Source organism: Eumetopias jubatus, unplaced genomic scaffold (genome assembly GCF_037043125.1).
Source record: "Eumetopias jubatus isolate StellerSeaLion01/CBP00866 unplaced genomic scaffold, mEumJub1_p1.0 scaffold_13, whole genome shotgun sequence".
NCBI lineage: Eukaryota > Metazoa > Chordata > Mammalia > Carnivora > Otariidae > Eumetopias > Eumetopias jubatus.
Window position 1 is genome coordinate 112,381,762 of NW_028274819.1, and position 23,653 is coordinate 112,405,414.

At 43.6% G+C, this 23,653-nt stretch overlaps 1 protein-coding gene across 1 annotated transcript in view; it reads right to left on the reverse strand.

Annotated features, from left to right (window-relative positions):
• The window catches only part of DYNC2H1 (dynein cytoplasmic 2 heavy chain 1), a 318,727-nt gene that overhangs the window by 144,784 nt on the left and 150,290 nt on the right, over positions 1-23,653 (reverse strand). Inside the window, exons 71-76 of the mRNA XM_028105952.2 lie at positions 21,448-21,513; positions 19,687-19,737; positions 18,882-18,959; positions 13,485-13,616; positions 13,112-13,184; positions 100-260 (exon numbers count right to left, since the gene is read on the reverse strand). Of these exons, the coding sequence (XP_027961753.2) occupies positions 100-260; positions 13,112-13,184; positions 13,485-13,616; positions 18,882-18,959; positions 19,687-19,737; positions 21,448-21,513 (561 nt within the window). The remainder of the gene's footprint in view (positions 1-99; positions 261-13,111; positions 13,185-13,484; positions 13,617-18,881; positions 18,960-19,686; positions 19,738-21,447; positions 21,514-23,653) is intronic.

The following is a 23,653-nucleotide window of genomic DNA, read 5'->3' on the forward strand; positions in this document are numbered from 1 at the left end:
ACCTGGGCACTTTGGGGGATGTTGCTTGGCCTACCACCGTGAAACATGTTTCCCTAATAGGATCGGGCAGGGCAGGAAGAGCAGGTAACGGGCGCTGACCTGGTGATAGCACTCTCCACTTCTCTCCGCGTTGGCGAGCTCCTGAAGTTCCTGAGAAGGGTCGGCACCCGGGGAGATAATTATCAAGATGGGTTCAATTTCCAGTGTCTCTTTGTAGAGCCGTTTGAGATTCAGGGGGAGTGGGGACAGCTCTTTCAGTCCTGGAAGATATGTGTGAAAGACATGAAAACTACAAAGCAACGTGATTACAGGATGTAGCAGAAAACGGAGGTGAATGATAATCCCGTACATATTACAGTTTCCTCACTGTAAAAACACTCATTGACTAGCAATAACTACCATCTCACGGAATGCTTCCAACCGCTCTGCACCTACGATCTCCACGAATCACTGCAACAACATGGACCGCTGGGCACCCAGATGGCCGTGTCCAGCGCACGAAGAACACACCATCGGTGCTGTGCTCTCACTATGCAAGTTTCTGCCTGCAAGAGAAGACTGAACCAACTGCCCAGCTACACTGCTTTTCATTCATTTCTGTGGCAACTCAGTGCCAACCCCGTGCTGTGCACTGTTGTCAGATTCCCACATGATCTAGTGAACAGCTTCGCTGTCATGATACAGGATGGCTATTTCCTACTTTCACGCATTACGAGAAAAAAGAAAGTGGTATCAAATGAAAAGAATATTCATTTGGAGACAGACGTATGTAAGCTCTCAGGTTAGCCAAATGACCCTATACAAACCACTAAAATACAAGGTGCCTCGGTTTCCTCAGTTGTACAACAGACATAAAACAATCCATACATCATTTGACAGCAAGAGAGGATATAATAGTAAAAACAGATTCCATTTACTCATCACCTACTCTGTGATAACAGCTATTTATTTTACATAAAAGAAAACTAATAGAAGATTGAATGTCTTTCCAAAGGTCACCCAGCAGCTACCTGCTAACTGTATTCAACATAATTCACCTGTGTTTTTGAATCTGAAACTCATAATTACGAAGTCCTATACAGACAAGAAATTATAATTTTGCTATTATGTCAAAATCTCTTCTACTAAAATTTAAATGTTTCCATGATTAACGTATTTAGTAAAAGCCAAACTAAAGAAGAACCACTTCAATTGCTAATCAAAATATACTTGTTTGAACTGAGCTAAAAGGAGTATGACACAAGAGTTGAAAAAGAGATTAACAGAATGTAACAGAATGACTCCACAGGCAAGAAAGGCAGACATGAAGAGACAATATTGCGCCTTAGAAATTCTAAAATCACTGGAGAAAGGCATTCTTAAGGATTTCTGTAGCCAGCCAGCACCTTAAAATATAAATTCAATGCCTTCCAGATGGGCCAAAGAAGGCCCTTCTAGATAACCATACTGAAGAGACTGATTTCACACCTGCCCCATTCCCCTCCCCCTCTTCACAACAGGGGGTCGTCAGGATAAGTTAAGAACAGTCACAGGCAGAAATATTCCTAATCCCTGCTAAATTTGCCCCAACCGTCTCTGTAAGTTGATGAACTGCTTCTAGGGGTATGTATGAATTTTATTTTTAACTAAGTTGATGTTGCTAACTATCATCCTGTTTTAAGACCTAATCGAAAGGAGTTCTTAAGTATTTGTGGCAAAAATGTAATTAGATATGCTTCTGTTCACTCATTCATTCATTAACTCAATAAACATTCTAGGCCAATTAAATGAACGGTCTGATATTATAACATGTATCAAAAGTCTTAAAAATATGTCTGGCCTTTGACTCAGTCATTGAGATTATAATAATTTAAGAAATAATTCAGGATGTGAATGCAGAAGCAGGTACAAAAACTTTCACTGTAGCTGTTGGTATTAGTAAAAAATCTGGGGGAAACACCCTGAGGAGTCTGAGTAATTTCTGATAGCCATACAAGGGCGCTGAAATCACAAGAATGGTGAGTTACTTTACTGAAAAGCAGATTACTCAACAGACAACATGATTCCATACCGCACTACCCACGCATTCCTGTGCCCAAAAGGAACAGAAAGGTGTGCGTTATCATGTTAACAATGATTACCTCAGGGTGATGGGACACCAGGTGCTTCCTACCTTTGTCTTCTGTCTTCTCACAGAGCTCTACTTGGAGGCATTATGTGATAAACGTGAGAGTATAAACGAAGATAGGTTTCTGTAAGACAACTACTGAATGAAACAGGTTTTATTTGGAAATTAGAGGCCAACGTGTCTTTAAAAATTTAAAATACAGATTACCACACTATTTTTTTTAAAGATTTTATTTATTTATTTGACAGAGAGAGACACAGTGAGAGAGGGAACACAAGCAGGGGAGAGGGAGAGGGAGAAGCAGGCTTTCCCGCGGAGCAGAGAGCCCGATGCGGGGCTCGATCCCAGGACCCCGGGATCAGGACCTGAGCAGAAGGCAGACACTTAACGACGGAGCCCCGCAGGCGCCCCAGACTATCATAGCATTTCTTAAACTAACAAATACGGCTACAGACTCCAGGAGGAAAGGAATCGTGTCTGTTTTGCTCACCATTCTATAGGCATACTGTAGCACAAATTTAAATATTCCTCCTAAAGTTAAAATTCCACAGAAGATAGATGTTCATTAACTTATTTTATACAGTATTTCAAAGTACTGGAATGTTTTGGGTTAGAGAAAAAACCATGAAAAAATATACCATTTATGATAATGTAAGTAATGTTCATGTTACTTGGAATTCCGTATTAGCCATTCTGCCAACAGAACTCCCAACAAAATAACCCCACTGCATTTTAATTGAACTGATCTATACATATAATCATTGGTTTTATTAATCCAAGTACCTTTGACTCACTCTATCACTAGAACTGTTAGGGTGAATCATCCAAAACTACTCAATGAAATTGAAGAGCCACAGATGTTCACTGCATTGTGAATTATCACAGGATAAACCTATTGAAAAATTACTAGGATCTTAAATTTTGACCATGCATCTTTAACACGCATCATTTCTTTCAAAAGAAAAAAAAGAACAAAAAAATGAGTCAAAGAAATAACTTAAACCTTTACTGCATTTTATTTTACTCAGATAAAATACCAAAATCATAAAAAAAAATTAATTACAGTTTAAAAAAGAAGGAGGGGCGCCTGGGTGGCTCAGTCGTTAAGCGTCTGCCTTCGGCTCAGGTCGTGATCCCAGGGTCCTGGGATTGAGCCCCGCGTCGGGCTCCCTGCTCCGCAGGGGGCCTGCTTCTCCCTCTGTCTCCCACTCCCCCTGCTGGTGTTCCCTCTCTCTCTGTGTCTCTGTCAAATAAATGAAATCTTTAAAAAATAAAAATAAATAAAAATTAAAAAGAAAGAATACCAATCCTGCACTTTCTAGGTACCTAAATGAGTAAGGAAAGTAGCAAATTAACATCAGATTATAGGCGGTAAGTATGAAAGATTCATTCTTCCTCACTCATCACATCCGCCCCAACAGAGAGACTGACAAGTTTCCGGAGTACAAAATTACACTTCCTTTATTAGTGAGAAAGGACAACTCTAAGAATGTACCACGAACATCAAGAAAAAGAAGGAAAACTGACAACCACTATGGAACCCAAAGTACCTCAACCAATTAAATGGGAAGAAACCCTTTAGAAATGGAATACTCAAGCCTAGAAACAAACAGTCCAGCATTTTGTGGCAGAATGCCATCTGTTTCAAGATACCTAACCTAGGTGCTGCTGTGAAGGCATTCTACAGGCATAATTATGGCTATGGACCTTAAAACAGCATTTACCGCCGTTACCCTAGTAGGCCAATTTAATCCCCCGGATCCTTAAAAGCGGTAAGTTTCTCCAGCTCAAGTCAGAGACGCAGCAGCAGAGAGAAGCAGGACAGACGAGGTGGAGGGAGAGTAGACGGACGGGAAGCCTGAGAAAGAGCCCCCTGCTCTTGCTGCCTGTGACCATGGAGGAAGGGGGCTTCGAGCCCAAGAACCCCAGCGGCCTCTCCACGCGGAGGAGGCCTCCAGGACAGGGAGGGAAGGAGGACCTCAGTCCTACAAGGCATGCAGCTGATTCTGGGGGAGCCTGGGTTTGGAAATGACTGCTTCCCTGAGCCTCCTCCCCCTGAGAACGCGGGGCCAAGGCCTGGATTTCACGTTGTGTGACTGGGAGCAGAGAAACCAGGCCAGCCCAGCAGGCCTCTGACCCCCAGAAGCCTAAGACAGTACACGGATCCTGTCGGAAGCTGCTAATTTGTGACGATTTGTTACAGAGGCAACAGAAAATGAATATGCATGTCCTTCTGTCCTTCCCCCTTCCTCTCAGGCACAGACGTCATGAGACAGATGGAGCCACGGGAGCAAGGTGCCCGGGATGGGACGCAGGCCCGCATCAGGGAAGGAGCTCTGAAGCAGGAAAGCCACCCCGCTCACGTCGACTCTTAATGGAGAGCCTCCCTGGGGCTGCTGTAGGGCCTTCCAGGAACCTGCCCCTGATAACCTCACATACATAGCACAACACCTGCTCAGAGCAGTTACTTAAAAAAGTCAAAATTCAATCAAAATTACTCAAGTCCCAATATTAGCATCTGGTAACTGCTATTTTAAAAAGTACTACAGTAGATGTGGCTAGTATATTAAAGCTTGGTTTGGAGGATTAAAGTGACACGCCTAAAAGTTGTGAGGACTGCCCTATCTTGAAATTGACACTACTTTCATCAATACATTTTTAAGTTGCTATTTGAAAGTGTACAGATTATAAAAAGGATTGCTAAAACTTAATAAAAATCTTTCCATACAAATGATGCTTGAGAAATTACATTTGAAATCAAATCTTTACAATTGGATTAAAAAGAGGTAAAGGCTTGTCATTCTCTAGCAATTTGAATTTTTAAAATTTATTCATACACTAAGAACTCCAATTTTATATGAAAACTGTATTAATAAAACCATCTGACCAAATACAAAGTCATCCAGCCATATATCAATATGTGTAATTTTTGCTTAAAAATAGGCAGAATATAATTTTAGAAGTATATTAAACTTTCAAAGCATTTGAATATGTGAATATCATGAGGTTTTTAGTTAATGCCATTAAAACTTAAATGTTATTTAACCAGGAGGTGAAACAGTACCATAACAGAAGTATTCCGAAGAGCTGACAGAAGGTCCGACTACGAAGTAAGGAAGGTCATGTGCAATGTGGTACAAAGACTATCGGAACGAGGAAAGAACAGACACTGAAGAGCCTCTCTGAAAACTGCCTTGTTTTACTGAAACTTGCACTGAGTTATAGAGCAGATGATAAATACAGAGATAAACCAAAAACAACAGTGTTGGGTCCTAGAGAATTAAAACGGGCTGATGTGTTGGTGCTGTTTGGTGGCCCAGTAAGACCGTTCTGAAACTGCAGTAGTATAAGTTAACATCTGAATGACAGAGAGGAGCTATCCATCTAAAAAAAAAAAAGAAAAAAAAAAAAGGATTCAACCTGTCCATGCAACACCCGGTGCTCATCACAACAGGTAATGTATGCAAGTGTTGAATCACTGTTATTTTTCACCTGAAACTAACACTGTAAGCTAATTATACTTGAATTTTAATAGGATAACATTTTTTCTAAAAAAATAAAGTATTAAAGGGAACAATAATCATCTTGGAGAACTAAGAACTATTATTCAGGTCGTTGGCAGATATCCCTATATTAAATAAAGTCTCCAGAAAAGGATCCAAGAAAAAGGAGGGAAAGCAGAGTAAACAGGTGGTGCAAAGGTGCTAAGGCTGTTTTGGCACTAACGCCCAGAGGTGAGAACGGTACAAGATGGGGCCAGAGAAGCAAGCAGAGTCTTGTCACCTTATGTAAGGAATCTGGAGTTTATTCTAAGTGTTTTGAGAGATTTTGGAGATCTTATGCAAAAATGGAGATGGTTTGGTTTCAATTTTTTAAAGATTACACAGCCATACAAAGAGAATGGGTTGGAAGGGAAGCAAGCACTCAAGTAGGGAGACCAAATAAGAACAAACATTTCTAGTACTTCTGTTCCAGAAGCTATTTAAGGCCTGCGGCACAACCATAAACAACATAAATATGTGCCCCCATGTGCCTTATATCTAGTTGGACACCAGTCAGTAACATCATGTCAGACAGGAGTCAGTTATGGAGGAAAACAAACAAGGTAAAGGAGTATGAGTATGTTGTTTTATACGGAGCACTCAGGGAAATCCTTGCTGAAAAAATGACATCTGAGCAGAGAAGTGGGGAAGATAACGGGGGAGGCAAAGAGCTCCCTTGGAAGAAGGAACAGCAAGTGCAAAGGTCCTGAGATTGCAGAAACTCACTGGGGGCTCTGGAGGAACAGGAATAAAGGGCTATCATGGTTGAAAGGACGGAAAGAGGATGGGAGTAGAAGGGGATGAGATCTAAGAGGGGAACCAAGGGCCGGAAGACGGAAGATCCTTTAAGACAAGGTAAGGACTCAGGCCCATGAGATGCCATCACAAGACGGAACTGAGCGGCAGTATGATCGAACTTGTATTTCTAAAGGCACTCTGGCTGCTGTGCTGGGAAGAAACTGGGAGTGGAGAAGAAAAGAAGCCTGAATAGCAGTACTCCTGCTCTGAGGTAGCGGCTTAAACAGAGGGGCAGATGGTGGAGGAGCTGTGAGAAGTGGATTCTGAGTCTGTCAGCGGGCAGAGCCAAAGCTGTGGCAGTGAGTGACATGAGAAGGGACCGTAGTTTGCATCTGGCTGGTAGCAAATTAATTCAGAGCACATTTTAGAGACGAAGCAAAAGAACCTGCTGGTCGATGGGAGGACGGGAGTGAAGAACAAGGAGAAAGGGTGTCGTTGGGGTGTTTGGGTTAAGCAACTGCGTGGACACCAGCATGGCTGAGTCAGAAGTTCTGTACCGGTCCTGGCAAGTGTGCAATATGACATTCCTGTGGAACATCAAATAAGCACTTGGACACAGGAGTCTCGAAATCCAGGAAGAAGTCAGAGCTCAAAAGAGGAGATCAAAGAGTCAGGCATTTGCAGATGACACTGCAAGTCAGGGACGGGCTGAGCTTACCCAGAGAGAGAATGCAGTGGAAGGAAGAAGAGGCCAACATTTCCAAGACATGCAGAGAAACAGCCAGTAGAGGAAAATCACAGGGAATAGCCTAAAAGGGCTGAGGACTGAAAGAAGAAACATAATCACCAAGATAAGAAAGTAGAGAGCACAAACATTTAAAGAAGAATACCCATTCTTCTGAAACTATTCCAAAAAATAGAAATGGAAGGAAAACTTCCAAACTCGTTTTATGAGTTACCTTGATCCCCAAACCAGACAAAGACCCCATCAAAAAGGAGAACTACAGACCAATATCCTTGATGAACATGGATGCAAAAATTCTCATCAAAATACTAGCCAATAGGGTCCAACAGTACATTAAAAGGATTATTCACCATGACCAAGTGGGATTTATCCCTGGGCTGCAAGGTTGGTTCAACATCCGCAAATCAATCAACGTGATACAATACATTAACAAAAGAAAGAACAAGAACCATATGATCCTCTCAAGAGATGCAGAAAAAGCATTTGACAAAGTACAGCATCCTTTCTTGATCAAAACTCTTCAGAGTATAGGGATAGAGGGTACATACCTCAATATCATAAAAGCCATCTATGGAAAACCTACAGCGAATATCATTCTCAATGGGGAAAAACTGAGAGCTTTCCCCCTAAGGTCAGGAACGTGGCAGGGATGTCCACTCTCACCACTGCTATTCAACATAGCATTAGAAGTCCTAGCCACAGCAATCAGACAACAAAAAGAAATCAAAGGCATCCAAATCGGCAAAGAGGAAGTCAAACTCTCACTCTTTGCAGACGATATGATACTTTATGTGGAAAACCCAAAAGACTCCACCCTAAAATTGCTAGAACTCATACAGGAATTCAGTAAAGTGGCAGGATATACAATCAATGGACAGAAATCAGTGGCATTCCTATACACCACCAAGACAGAACAAAGAGAAATTAAGGAGTCGATTCCATTTACAATTGCACCCAAAACCGTAAGATACTTAGGAATAAATCTAACCAAAAAGGCAAAGAATCTGTACTCAGAAAACTATAAAATAAACAAGAAAGAAATGGAGAAAGACACACAGAAATGGAAAAACGTTCCATGCTCACAGATTGTTAGAACAAATATTGTGAAGATGTCAATGCTACCTCGAGCAATCTACACATTCAATGCAATCCCCACCAAAATACCATCCACTTTTTTCAAATGGAACAAATAATCCTAAAAGTTGTATGGAACCAGAAAAGACCCCGAACAGCCATAGGAATGTTGAAAAAGCAAAGCAAAGCTGGCGGCATCATAATTCCGGACTTCCAGCTCTATTACAAAGCTGTCATCATCAAGACAGTATGGTACTGGCACAAAAACAGACACATAGATCAACGGAACAGAACAGAGAGCCCAGAAATGGACCCTCAACTCTATGGTCAACTCATCTTCGACAAAGCAGGAAAGAATGTCCGGTGGAAAAAAGACAGTCTCTTCAACAAATGCTGTTGGGAAAATTGGACAGCCACATGCAGAAGAATGAAACTGGACCATTTCCTTACACCACACACAAAAATAGACTCAAGATCGTTGAAAGACCTCAATGCGAGACAGGAGTCCATCAAAATCCTAAAGGAGAACACAGGCAGCAACCTCTTCAAGCTCAGCCACAGCAACTTCTTTCCAGAAACATTGCCAAAGGCAAGGGAAGCAAGGGCAAAAATGAATTAGTGGGACTTAATCAAGATACAAAGCTTTTGCACAGCCAAGGAAACAGTCCACAAAACCAAAAGACAACCAACAGAATGGGAGAAGATATTTGCAAATGACATATCAGATAAAGGGCTAGTATCCAAAATCCATAAAGAACTTATCAAACTCAACACCCAAAGAACAAATAATCCAATCAAGAAATGGTCAGAAGACATGAACAGACATTTTTCCAAAGAAGACATCCAAATGGCCAACAGACACATGAAAAAGTGCTCAACATCGCTCGGCATCAGGGAAATCCAAATCAAAACCTCAATGAGATACCACCTCACACCCGTCAGAATGGCTGGAATTAACAAGTCAGGAAACGACAGATGTTGGCGGGAATGTGGAGAAAGGGGAACCCTCCTACACTGTTGGTGGGAATGCAAGCTGGTGCAACTACTCTGGAAAACAGTATGGAGGTTCCTCAAACAGTTGAAAATAGAGCTACCGTACGATCCAGCAATTGCACTACTGGGTATTTACCCCAAAGATACAAATGTAGGGATCCGAAGGGTTACGTGCACCCCGATGTTTATAGCGGCAATGTCCACAATAGCCAAACTGTGGAAAGAGCCAAGATGTCCATTGACAGATGAATGGATAAAGAAGAAGTGGTATATATACACAATGGAATATTATGCAGCCATCAAAAGGAATGAGATATTTGCAACGACGTGGATGGAACTGGAGGGTGTTATGCTGAGCGAAATAAGTCAATCAGAGAAAGACATGTATCATATGACCTCACTGATATGAGGAATTCTTAATTTCTGGAAACAAACTGAGGGTTGCTGGAGTGGTGGGGGGTGGGAGGGATGGGGTGGCTGGGTGATAGACATTGGGGAGGGTATGTGCTATGGTGAGCGCTGTGAATTGTGCAAGACTGTTGAATCACAGATCTGTACTTCTGAAACAAATAATGCAATATATGTCAAGAAAAAAAAAAGAAGAAGAACTTAGCAGGAGGGGAAGAATGAAGAGGGGGAAATCGGAGGGGGAGACGAACCATGAGAAACGATGGACTCTGAGAAACAATCTGAGGGTTCTAGTGGGGGGATGGGTTAGCCCAGTGTTGGGTATTAAGGAGGGCATGTACTGCATGGAGCACTGGGTGTTATACGCAAACAACGAATCACGGAACACTACATCAAAAAATAATGATGTAACGTATGGTGATTAACATAACATGATAAAAAAAAAAAAAGTGGAGAGCATCTAAACGAAGAACAAAGAACAGCATTGCTGAGAGACGAAATAAGCCAAAAGCACAGAAGTCGCTACTGGACACAGCAATGTGGTGGAAGACACCGCTGAATGTACCGAGAGCAAGCTCATCGGACCACTGGCACGGACGAGCAGGACACAGAGTGAGAGCCGAGGGACTGGGTTACTGCCGTCTCTCATGAGGGACACACTGCCCACACGTCCTGCTGCAGAAGCAGCTAGAGAGGGGGACGTCTGTAGGACAGGGGTATGGAAAAGAGCATGATGGCAGGAATAAAACACAAAGGGCAGACGGGCTGGCCTTTCATAGGGCAAGGCCGTCACCCATGGGACAGAAGGGAGAGCAGAACAAACAGAGTGCCCGTGCAGCCACTTGGAAGGTTTGATGACGAGAAGTGCAGAACTCCTGTCTCACTGCTTCTGTTTTCTCAAAAAGGCTGTTAAAAGGCCACTTCCATCAGCCAACTTCCAAGTGGCAAATACAGGGACAGTTTTCATATTTTTTAAATAAATATGGCCTACCGTGCACAATTACTTACCATGTGTGTCTACGTTTGGCAACACATTAAATGTCTCAGTCACAAGATTAAGTATGCTCCTGAGTATTTTTTAACACAGACACTAACATCTTTTTTCAAACACCTCATTTTCCAGAATCAGAAGTTAGGTATCTGTAACTCTTAAAGAAGTTACTCTCAAAATATGAGAACCAGCTAAAGCACTTCACAAGTCAGCTGATTAGAATGCGTACCCTTTGACCGGTACCAGCAGCTCTCCCCTCATATTTGGTAGCAGTCCCTCCCCCACCCAGGACTTCTTGGGGGGTAACCGCTGTTTCATGTATTTCTGGCAGGATCAGCTGCAGAGGGGATCGTGTTACCCAAGCCAAGCGCAGCAGAGTCCTTCCTGGGGTTCTGAAGGTGAGGCTGGCTGCGAGGGAAAGTTCTCTTTCATCACAAGCTTTGATGCTATCCCCAGGAGGTCGGCAGCCTCATGCACAGAATACACATGGACCCCGAGACTAAGGGCAACACACAGGTGGGACACAAATATGAAGAGAGAAGACGAAAGAGGGAAGGGAAACGGAGAGAGAGCAAGAAAGAGTCCCCGAGACCTGCAGGCGCTGAGGCCAGCCCTGCCTCCTCCTTTGCGGAATATACTGGCTCTAGCTTTTCCCCCGTTTCACTGCAGTGACTCTGAGCTGGCATCTGTCACTTGCAACCAGGAGTTAGGTGTATCAACATCCTGCCAAACCCGAGTATAAATAATGCAGGAGACAGACAGGGAGACATTTCCCCCTCATGCTTGAGGAAAGGGAAGCCCAGAGCAGGAGCAGATGCATCGACGCAGACACATCAGCAGCCAACCGAGTGACTGGTCTAACCGGGGCCTCAAAATGCCTGCACATGTGTGCACACGCGTGTCCTGCCAGAGGGTAAAGCAGAAGGCAGCCGATAGGTGTGGGCTGAATAGTGTCCCCCAAAAGAGAGAACTTGAAGCCATAATGGCAATACCTCAGAGTGTGACCCGATGTGGAAACAGGGTCCTGCCAGATGGAATTACTTAGCTTCCGGTGAGGTCATACTGGGGTTGGCCCCTCATAAAAAGTCAGACAGGGAAGAAAGAGCTACACAGGGAAAATGCCATTCGGATCAAGCAGGTAAGCCAAGAAAGACCGGACAGCCAGCAAACCACCAGAATCCAGGGAGGGGCAGGGAGGGGTTCTGCGACAGGGTTCGGAGGGAGCGTGGCCTTGTGGAAACATTGAGCTTGGACTTCCAGCCTCCAAAACCGAGAAACGACACATTCCTGTTGCGTGAAGCCAGTTGGTTTGTGATACTTACGGAAGACCCGGGAAACTAATATTTGGTGAGGGTGGTGAAGGATGTGTGTTTGAAATAACTTTACCGAAGGTTTAAGGATACGCCTTATTAATAGGAACACGAACCATGGAGCTTGGTTTGAATTCTGTCGTTTATTAGCTGTGGGATTCTGCTTCCTCACTTTTAAAGAGGTATTTATAGAAAGAGCCCCTCACAGTGCTACCCTGAGAATTAAGAGCAGATATGAGTGCAGCGCGTAGTGAGAGCAACTTAAGGGTCAGCTGCCATCTGATCACCACGAACACGCGAGTTTACACAAGAGAGCGTGTCCACTAGAGTAAAACCGAAGCTAAGACAACTCCCCGAGATACGACCTGCTGTATCGACCCCAACAGCTTTACAAGCGCACACCGGAATGATTCCTCAGTAAAGGCTGCCAGGGAGGAGCATGGAAAATCCAGGGTATTTTTTTTCAATTTCCTAAAATTCTGTGCTAAGCTTGTTTATATGAAAAATTCTAATTTAATGAAAACATACATAATAAAAAAATTTTAAAATTTCCACATAAAATTTCACGATGACTGAAATGTTAAAAGAAATGGAGAATTTCTAGAAAAAAAAAGTCAGCATACTTTTTTACTTAATGCCAGATTCTTCATTTCCAGACTTCCTGTGGTTTAGAATAAAGATTCGCTCTTCTTGGATCACTCCATACTTCAACTAAAATACCTCACGTCGTCCTTCCTTAACATAGTTTTCCCAAATTCTCTTGGAGCAAATCAAGACATGGTAGAGTCTTATTTACAAACGAGTAACTTTTAACCCTTTCTGATAAGACTGAGAGGTTTTAAAAACGGACTGCACAGATTGTAACCTAAAAGACACACAAATCCTTCATTTTCCGTTGTTGAGCAAAAGCAATTCATTTTGAAGGCTTCCCCCCCAAAAGGATGGTTATTTCTGTTTCACTTTAATTACCTAAGTCCTAACGAAGAACAAACGCCCGAGTGTCTACAGGGCTTTCAGCGTAAAGCGCCTCAAGTTCCGCGCCCGGAGCACGTCCAGGGCGTGCACTACGCAGCAGCCTTCCCCCGCCAAGTGCAGCCCGTCGCACACACGCTCCTTCCTCCCGGGGAGGCCCCGACACGGGGGAGCAGACGCGCCCGCGCGGCGGGGCGGCGCCGGCCGAAACGCACGGAGCCGAGTACTCACCCAGGGCTCTGCAGGCAAACAGGGCCATGGCGCTCTGCAGTCTGTCCGGCCGGAGCGCCTGCACCACGAGGAGCTGCGGACGAAGCGCAGGGCAGTTTCAACAGCCACGCCCCAGCCGCCTCTAAGGCAGCGCCACCGAACCACGTCCGCCGCGCGCGCCCCCCGCGGACGCTCAGCACCGGGCACACGAACCGCTGTCCCGTCGTGAGAAGCGCCCCACAGCCCGGGCGCTCCCCGCGGACAGGAGCCCGCGCGGACAGACCCCCGCGGGCGGGGGCGGGGGGCGGCCGACCAGGGGCTCTGCGGGGGGTCCCGGGCCCACGCGGACGGACGGCACGGACGTCACACGTTTCTCGGCAGGAGGGTGACTCACCTGCTGAAACAAGGACACCTTCTTTGCCAGGATATGCGGAAACTCTTGCTCACACGCCGAACTGTGATAGTAGGTCCGCCACAGAGCCACGTCGTCCAAGCACAGCGTCTGGTAGAGGCCGGGCAGAGCCACCTAGAACACAGGCAGGCCGGCGCGGTGCGCGACAAGCGGACGCAGCGGGTGCGCGTGCGGGGTGCGTGCGTGTGCGTGGGGTGAGTGCGGCTGTGTAGGGTACGTGAGCGGGGTGCGTGCGTGTGCGGGGTGCGTGCGGCTGTGTAGGGTGCGTGCGCGTGTGCGGGATACGTGAGTGGAGTGCGTGCGTGTGCGGGGTGCGTGTGCGTGTAGGGTGCGTGCGCGGGGTGCGTGTGCGTGTAGGGCGCGTGCGCGGGGTGCGTGTGCCTGTAGGGCGCGTGCGCGGGGTGCGTGTGCGTGTAGGGCGCGTGCGCGGGGTGCGTGTGCGTGTAGGGCGCGTGCGCGGGGTGCGTGTGCCTGTAGGGCGCGTGCGCGGGGTGCGTGTGCGTGTAGGGTGCGTGTGCGGGGTGCGTGTGGGGTGCGTGCGTGTGGGGTGCGTGCGCGTGTGGGGTGCGTGCGCGTGTGGGGTGCGTGCGCGTGTGCGCACGCGGCTGCGAGTACACGGGAGCCAGTTACGGACGGACATGCACCGCCGTCTTGCCCTCCCACGGGCTCCTCTAATCGTGTGTAGACCAGAGTGGGGCCGACCTACCCAAAAACCCAGAAGGAGATAAAATCAAACTCTTCCGAAGTCGTGAAATCGGCGTCTGGTCCCTGTGGGGAACAGCACGGCCACACTGCGCGCCACAGCGGGTTCGAAGTCCCGCCCGATCGCCCAGCGCCATCACAGCCTTCGGGAGGCCGGTCCACCGCGCGCTCCCCCGCGGCGCCTCCGCACACGCGCGGCTTCCTCTCCCGCAGACGGTCTGAGTCTACCTGCGGGCCCGACCTGCGGGCCCGACCTGCGGGCCCGACCTGCGGGCCCCACCTGCGGGCCCCACCTGCGGGCCCCCCGGAGGTTCTCCGCAGGGTCCACCGGGCCTGCACCAGTCGCCCAAGCGGCACCGTCCCCGGGGCTCTGCTCGGCAGCCCTCTCCTCCCACCGCAGACGACCCGCTCTGCCAACCCGCATTCTTCATCTTTCTCAGCCTTACCGAGGTATCACCGACAAAATCGTACATACTTAACAAGTGCTTCGATAAGCATTTGTACGGAGAAACAGTAACCCCAATGAAATAATGCACCTCTGTTAACTCACAAGTTCCCCTTTTTTTTGGAGTGAGAACACGCAGAATCTCCTCTCTCAGTACCTCGAAAGTATCCTCCGCAGTACCGTTAACTCTGGGCCACCGGCTTACACTAGGTTCTCCAGAACTCACCTTATATGCAAACATCTGTACCCGGTATTTCCAGCTTCGCCCCATTTCACCCACCCGCAGCTCATGGCAACCTCCATCCCCCTTGCAGCTCTTCTGAGTTCTAATTTTTGTGGATGAATATATCCCATTACAGATGGAAAGACCACACGCTCCTCACCCGTTCATCCACGGATGGGTGCTCTCAGTTACAATAATACACGTGGGAGTGTAGGTATCTCTTACTGATTTCCTTTCCTTCGGATTTATGCCCAGAAGTAGGAAGTAGGGCTGCTGAAGCATACGGTAGGTCTATTTTTAAGTTGTCGAGGACTCTCCATAGTGTTTTTCACAATGGCTGTACCAATTTGTATTTTCACCAATGCTGCACATCTTCCCTTTCCTCGTGAGCTCGCCAGCACTTGTTATCTCGTCTTTCCGATGACGGCCCTCCTAAGACTTGTGCAATGACACCTCACTGTGAGTTAATTTGCATTTCCCTAATGATTAATGATGTTGAGCACCTTTTTTGTATATCTGTCGGCCATTTGTATGACTTCCCCAGAAAAATGTCTGTTCAGGTCCTTTGCCCATTGAAAAAAATTTTTTAGTATAGTATACTTTTTTTGAGATGCGACATCAGTCTCAGGTGCACAACACACTGATTCAAACCTCTATGCTGTGCTCGCGCAAGTGTCGCGCCACCTGCCCCCTATCACTGTGATAGTGACAACTATCACAACACCCTGACCACACCCCTCGCTGTGCCTTCTGCTCCCATGACTTACTCGTCCCACAGCCTCACCCATTTTGCCCATCCCCCCCTTCCTTCCAGCAGCCTCTCCCCCAAACTTTTACCAACACCGGGCTACAAGATCAGAAATGTAAATCTGTAGAGATGGAGAACTTCTATTAAAAATAATGGTGAATTCGGAAGACCTGTATCTGGAGTACTAGAATGTCACATAATACAAACCCAAATCAAATGCTTAAAGATGCTTCATCCAAGTTGCTATATTCATTTCTAAATAACCCATTATATTGCCCAAATTTCATTATGTAACTTAACTAAAAGTGAACTTATACAGCAGAAAATAAGTACATTTCACTTTATTTTTAATAAGTGATCTAAGCCTATTAGGATAACACTTGATGGTAGTCTATTACATTTAGTGGCAATTAGTGTATAAGGGCCTGCTGCTACCAATTGATGCTACACCTTGTATAACCAAGATGCTTTTGGCTAGAAATCTGAGGCAGTGAGGCAGGGTGCTGGTTTCACGTTAGACTCTGGTCAAATCCCCAGGGCTGTACTCAGCGTGGCGCCAACCGTATCACACTCGGGTACCTGCTAGATTCTCTACAGGGAGGTGTGCTCAGCGCAGTCTCTTCCTATCAGAAAACATCGACTTGTCACTCCACGGGCACTGTGCTGACTAGTCGTAGCCACTGAGTATATGACTAATGAGAAAAACGATTGACTGATAACAGAGCAGAATCTACTGATTTGATTCAACAGATATTTGTGAACAACCGGCAGTCCAGAGTGGTGAACAGCTCAGACTCGACCACAAAGAGCCCCACTTCAAATCCTGACTCTACTTTCCAAGTGACCACGTCGCTCTGTGCCTGGTTTTCTCACCTGTCTAGTGAGGACAGTCACAGCAGGTACCTCATCAGGTTGTAATAGTCAGTGAGGTGATCTACTTTCAAATTGTGCATAATGCTGTGCACCCAGTAAGTCACCAGTAAGTCACCAGGAACCGCGAGCTGCCCCTGCAGTCTTTACTACATGCCACTGCCATGCAACAGCAGCTGCACCGAGCAGGGGAGGGAAGACAGAGAACAAACAGATGGACACATTCTGACAAAAGTCTGTCTGTCTTGGCTTGGGCTCCCCACAGAAGCACCCAGGAGGCCTGAGTCCAGAACGCAGACAGAACTGTTGGCAGCTGAACTTTGGAACCGCGTTTCTACCCTGCGGCCCGCGCCCCGCAGCCTGCCCTCGGCACCCACCTCACACTTGGGAGTGGGTGGGGGAGGAGGAGATGAGGAGTTGGGGCAGACAGAGAGAAGGAAAACACTGTAGTTGGAAAATCGAGATACTGAGGGCTTGGACTTTGGTGTCAGAAGGCCTGAACTGAAATCACAGCTCCCAAAACTCCCACCTGGTTTGATCCTGGCTCAATTATTTAGCCTCTCTCCACCTCGTGTTCCTCTTTTCTAAAACAGGCATAATTATGGTCTCATCAGGTTATTGTGATGATAAAGTAAGATAATATATGTAAAGTATTTAGGATGATTGCTTGGCACATAACAGATCTTCAAAAATATGTGTTAAATTAAGAAGAAACCTGAGGCTCATTCATTTAACTCACTACTACTGACTTTCATTTCTCATGTGTAAAAAGAGAATTTAATAACACCTGTCTCTTAGGGCAGAATCACTAAATTGTATGCCTGAAACTAGTACTGCCCTATATGTTAACTGTAATTTAAATAAAAACAAAAAAAAAATAAATGAGATAATCCACTTAAAAATGTTTTATAAACATAATAAAACATTAATGTGTATTATAAACCTTCTTTGAAGAGGAAAGCTGTCTTCTCTAAATATTTTACATTTCTTTACTTAAATAGAAATGAGTATGTGGGGAAAAAAAGCATCATTGCAATCTTTAGGTTACAAACGTAAGATTTTTCCCCAAGTGTGACTGGAGATCAGCTGTTCAAACAATTATTAATTTTCCCATTAGGAGTTTATGAGCCAGGTCTTATAACCGTGTCAAAAGTATTTCACTAGGTGACAAACTCCTAGAAAGAAGGAACAAAGACTTTCCTACATCTGTGCTCTCCACTGTCAATAAGCATATTATAAATACTTAATAAATACCTTAACTCAATAGAATATATGAACAAGGCAAAACTTACATCACCTTTTGTCATTAGCTTGTCCACTCATAATCTTAATTTGTGCAACCAAAAAAAGTACCTAACAGAAAACTAACTGTGCATCTGGAGCACAGTAGGCACTGAATAACCAAAGGAATGTATGAGTCAGGTTTTACACTGGATGTCAGGGACATCACGTTTGACAAGGCACGGATCCTAATCTCAGTGCACTTACAACCTAGGAGAAGAGGCAGACACACTGCATCGTTCTGACTCAGTATGACAGCTGCTGTGATGTAGGGATGTTCAAGATATATGTCAACAGAAGAGACAGAATGAAGAAGGTAAGTCTTCAAATGTGAAATCGATGTTTGACAGGTAAACACAGCCACAGGGCATTCCAGGTAGAGGGAGTAGCAACACGAACTCTAAGTGCAAGAAACAGTGAGGGGTGGACTGGAGATAAAATGGAGGAGGTGGGCAAGGAGCAGGTCATGGGCCGTCTTATCTTTCATGCAAATGACAATGGACTTTATCCTGTGAGTGACAGAAGCCATCAGAAGGTTTTAATAGAGTGCAAACTGAATTATAAGTCAACTTTTAAAACAGAAGACACAGTGAAACAGAGAGGCCTGAGGTCAGAAGCAGAGGCTCTGCAGCAAAGCCCAGGTGAATGATGAGAGTCAAAACTCGGGGAGTGATCGCCAAGGATGGAGAGGAGCTGCGGGTGAGGGATATTTCAAAGATGAAGAAAAGCAAGAGAAACAGTTTGAATTTGAAACTCCTAAGCATCATACTGCATCTCATTACCAATCCTGAATTATTCTATAAATAAGGCCTCCACTTTCCATATTAGATCTTTTGTTTACTTACCCTTCTATTCCCTGTGGGTGTGCAGCACAGAATCTTGTGCAATGGAGACCAAATATGTATATGTTGAGTGGAAAGATTTAACTAAGGGTTAAGGGACTAATCAGAACAGAATAATTCTCTGATATCCTTTTAACCAGGGATTTGATGGCATATACACAGCAATATCAACACTGAGTATTAATAGGAGCACGTAAAAAAAAATAAAGCGGTAACTCAAATAGAGAAGAAGTTTAAGTACTCCCCACAGTAGAAAAGTCATGAATACCTTCAGTGTCGCCACCGCCCAGCTTCGTTCCTGGTCTATCCAAGATGGGAGCTGATCCCGGATCCTCTGCTGAGAGTCCTTTATAAGAGCAATTATTCTCTTTGGTATATTTGGTAAAATTCAAACTTAGAAAAATCAACAAGTGACTACTAGCTAATTTTACAAACACTGATTTGAAAACTCATTCTATGTATTATTAATTTATTTTACTATTGTAAAATTCTATATAACAAGGTATAGACAACCATTTGCACAAATGTTGCATTCCTTTTCATTGTGCATAATCTTTTATGAAACTTTAGAAAAATGTAATAAAATATAAAAAACTGCCATAAATTTTACATCATTTTTAATAATATCTTGCATATCAGACATAATCTAGATTTTGCATTACAGTTTGGGTATGCTGCTTTGAAGAAAAATATTATTCGTTACATGTGCAAATAGAAAATTAGTAGAGAAAAAGCTAAATTTGAAGTTATCAAAAATTTTTTTAAAAATTTTAAACTTCAGTTATAGGAGAATTTTCCTAGTCATAACATAAAATTTTATTTTTCCAGGATTATAAAGCATATTACTTTCTTAGTATCTAATTAGTATTATTCTCATGAGAATATATGTCTCTACAGACAAAAAATATTTAGGTCCATTTTATAATACAGTAGTAGAGGCAAGGACCTGTTCCTCTAGTTAAAGTATAACTTCAACAGTACTTTAAAGTTCCTCTGAAGCAAATAATATCTCATGAAGTCAAAGCCAGAACTATTTTCCCTAAGGGTGAAAGAATTTTATTATTTTTACTTACAGCTCTCCGCAACATGTCTCCAACAACCACACCTGTAAACGTATCCCATTCCTATTGAATAAAAATATGAGTAAAACAAAAAATATAAAAATACTAACAAGTTAACAGAATTTTCTCAGTTTCCCTATAAGAGAGCTTACAGGGCGGCTTTCTAAGGACATGGAAAAAAAATAAAACTCATGTCACATCTTCCCACTTCTGGTACAACATTAACATCAAGAATGAGTTTGTGTACCACATAACACATTCCTATGCAAACTACGAGAAATCATTTTATTAAAGCAAAAAATGTAACTACAATTTCTCTCCCTATATATATATAATGTTTCAACATCGAAAAATTTACATGTCATGTTGAGTCAGCATTTGTCTTAATTTGCCCCATTACATGCCATTTTTCACTAATAAATAAGCAATAAAGTGCACCAAAAATTTAAAAATTGTGTATGCTGGGAAAAAATAGAGAAAAGTACTTCCATTAACTTATCTTTTCCAACAGATTAGAAGACTGCCATTATTTTTTTAAATTAATCCATAGAATCATGACTGACCCAGGGTTACAGAATCTGGTGCTCCAAGAAAATCTGTCTTTACCCCGACCTCCCCCCAGATAATAATGGGCACTATCATATTCTTTGTTACATATTGTTCAGCAAATAAAGAAAAAACATACAAAATTTGAGAGCAATATAGAAAAAAAACAAATTACTGCCTGCTTCCACCCAGCATGACCACTTACTGAAATTATACAGTCACAAGAGAATAGAAATGATTACTATTACTAGGTGGGAGTCAGAGAAAAATGTTCTCCTTTCCCAATAATTACATATACTCCAACAGGGAACACTAGGGAATATTAAATCTTACACAGTGTGGAACGTACTGATCATGGTGAAAAACATGGTACAGGAGGAGGGAAAGGCATCAAAGCTAATGGTGGAAATAAAAGGAGTCAAATTAACAAATTTAGGAGAAACAATACAAGTCAGCCAGAGCATGTGGAATTAGAAACCAAGAGAGAAAATAGGCATGTGGAAAGGTCTGCGTGAAGTATACAAATAAGGAGAATCCAGGACATGAAATCTGACCAGGTAGAGGTGAAGGTCAAAGCTCACGGTCCATATACTAGTCCCTCCCACCCTGCTACTCTACTCACTTGATGATAATGGCATCAAAACCAGAAAATCACTTACAAATAATTTGTTTCTAAATGTTAGAATCACACCAGAGATGGATTAGTAAGCTCTAACTTGAAGGAGGTTCTTTCCAAGTTGGAGAGAGGATGATCGGGCAGACCAGAAATAATGTTATAGACAAAGAAGATAAATTATACATAAAAAAGACTAACATAAGGCTTCGGGCCCCAGGAAGCTTCTGAGAACTGCCCACCCTCTTGCTTCACGTGCTGACTCGGAGCAAGTCAGCGAAGGGAATAAATAAGGCAGGTACACAACCGTATTGTTTCACTTTGTGCGTGTATTAGCTCCACCGCACGGACAGGCAAGACAAGCAGGGGACCGGGGTCTAGAAAGGTCTAGAAGCACGGTGGTAAGCCACTCTGCCTCACCATACCTCCGAATAAACACTTGGCTCACCCAGAGGGGAGAAGCAGAAATCAGCATCTTACACTAAATTCTAACTTGGTAAAAAGTAGGTTGATAGATAATTTCCAGACTGAAGTTATTTCTAATCCAACCATAAGTCTGCCCATTACCGAACTTCTATGTAACTCTAACATTTTCCCACTTTATTCCCACTTACATTTTCTTGAAAAAGTTCAGGATGCATGCCTCGAACAAAATGCAAAGCGAACATCAACTGATCAGCCTAAAAAGAATAACAAATGTTATCTTGCTGTTTCTAAATTTGTGTTTTTGGAAAAGCATAGTCCTGACATTTCAGTTCACAAAATCTGTGTTCTATCTTTAAATTGTCTACTTTTAGCAATATAAGAAATGACTATTCAGGTAGCACCTATACAGAACACTTCTGAGTGGCAGACGGGAAGGACAGAGAAAGTACAAAGTTTTAGAGAAAATGCTAAAGATCAGTCATTAATGGTTGGTTATGACCATTAACGGTTTAATGGTTGTATATGATGATCACATACAACCCATTAAAAAAATGTTTATTTAACTAGCTGAAATCCAATTTTGAGGTCTGAATCAGTCATTAGCAAGAAGATCAACCTCCTGCATTAGTTTTCTTCAATTTGTCAGTGTGTATGCTTACATGATCCAGAACACTCTATACACCCCTACATCAAGACATTTCATTTCTAGAAAGTTATGCAAAGGGATGATGAATGTATTCATAGATAAGAAATGAGGATATTTAATGCAAGATTTTTTATTATGGAGGAAAAACTGAAACAACCTAAATGTTCAAAAGATTATCATAAATAATATTCAAATGAAAATATATAGCATAGCCCATACAATGGAAGGAGAGGCAATATGTTTATATAAACATACAAGGATATATATCTGCCGAAAAATATTAGAAAATTGGTTATCAATTTTTATCCGTGATTTATTTTTACAACTATAGGTTATTTTTGGTTTCTTCCTTTTTTCTTAAGTGTATTTTGTAAATTTTCTAAAAAAAGCTTATCTCATTTCTGTTACAAAATACAGTAAATGCTTATTTTTTTAATTGTTATGTTAATCACCATACATTACATCATTAGTTCCTGATGTAGTGTTCCATGATTCATTCTTTGTGCATAACACCCAGTGCTCCATGCAGAACGTGCCCTCCTCAATACCCATCACCAGGCTAACCCATCCCCCCACCCCCTCCCCTCTATAACCCTGTTTGTTTTTCAGAGTCCATCGTCTCTCATGGTTCGTCTCCCCCTCCTACTTACTCCCCTTCATTCTTCCCCTCCTGCTATCTTCTTTTTCTTTTTTCTTAATATACCTTGCATTATTTGTTTCAGAAGTACAGATCTGTGATTCAACAGTCTTGCACAATTCACAGCACTCACCATAGCACATACCCTCCCCAATGTCTATCACCCAGCCACCCCATCCCTCCCACCCCCCACCACTCCAGCAACCCTCAGTTTGTTTCGTGAGATTAAGAATTCCTCATATCAGTGAGGTCATATGATACACGTCTTTCTCTGATTGACTTATTTCACTCAGCATAACACCCTCCAGTTCCATCCACGTCGTTGCAAATGGCAAGATCTCATTCCTTTTGATGGCTGCGTAATATTCCATTGTGTATATATACCACATCTTCTTTATCCATTCATCTGTCGATGGACATCTTGGCTCTTTCCACAGTTTGGCTATTGTGGACCTTGCTGCTATAAACATCGGGGTGCACGGACCCCTTCGGATCCCTACATTTGTATCTTTGGGGTAAATACCCAGTAGTGCAATTGCTGGGTCGTATGGTAGCTCTATTTTCAACTGTTTGAGGAACCTCCATACTGTTTTCCAGAGTGGTTGCACCAGCTTGCATTCCCACCAACGGTGTAGGAGGGTTCCCCTTTCTCCACATCCCCGCCAGCATCTGTCCTTTCCTGACTTGTTAATTTTAGCCATTCTGACGGGTGTGAGGTGGTATCTCATGGAGGTTTTGATTTGGATTTCCCTGATGCCGAGCGATGTAGAGCACTTTTTCATGTGTCTGTTGGCCATTTGGATGTCTTCTTTGGAAAAATGTCTTCTCATGTCTTCTGCCCATTTCTTGATTGGATTATTTGTTCTTTGGGTGTTGAGTTTGATAAGTTCTTTATGGATTTTGGATACTAGCCCTTTATCTGATATGTCATTTGCAAATATCTTCTCCCATTCTGTCGGTTGTCTTTTGGTTTTGTGGACTGTTTCTTTTACTGTGCAAAAGCTTTTTATCTTGATGAAATCCCAATAGTTCATTTTTGCCCTGGCTTCCCTTGCTTTTGGCGATGTTTCTAGGAAGAAGTTGCTGCGGATGAGGTCGAAGAGGTTGCTAC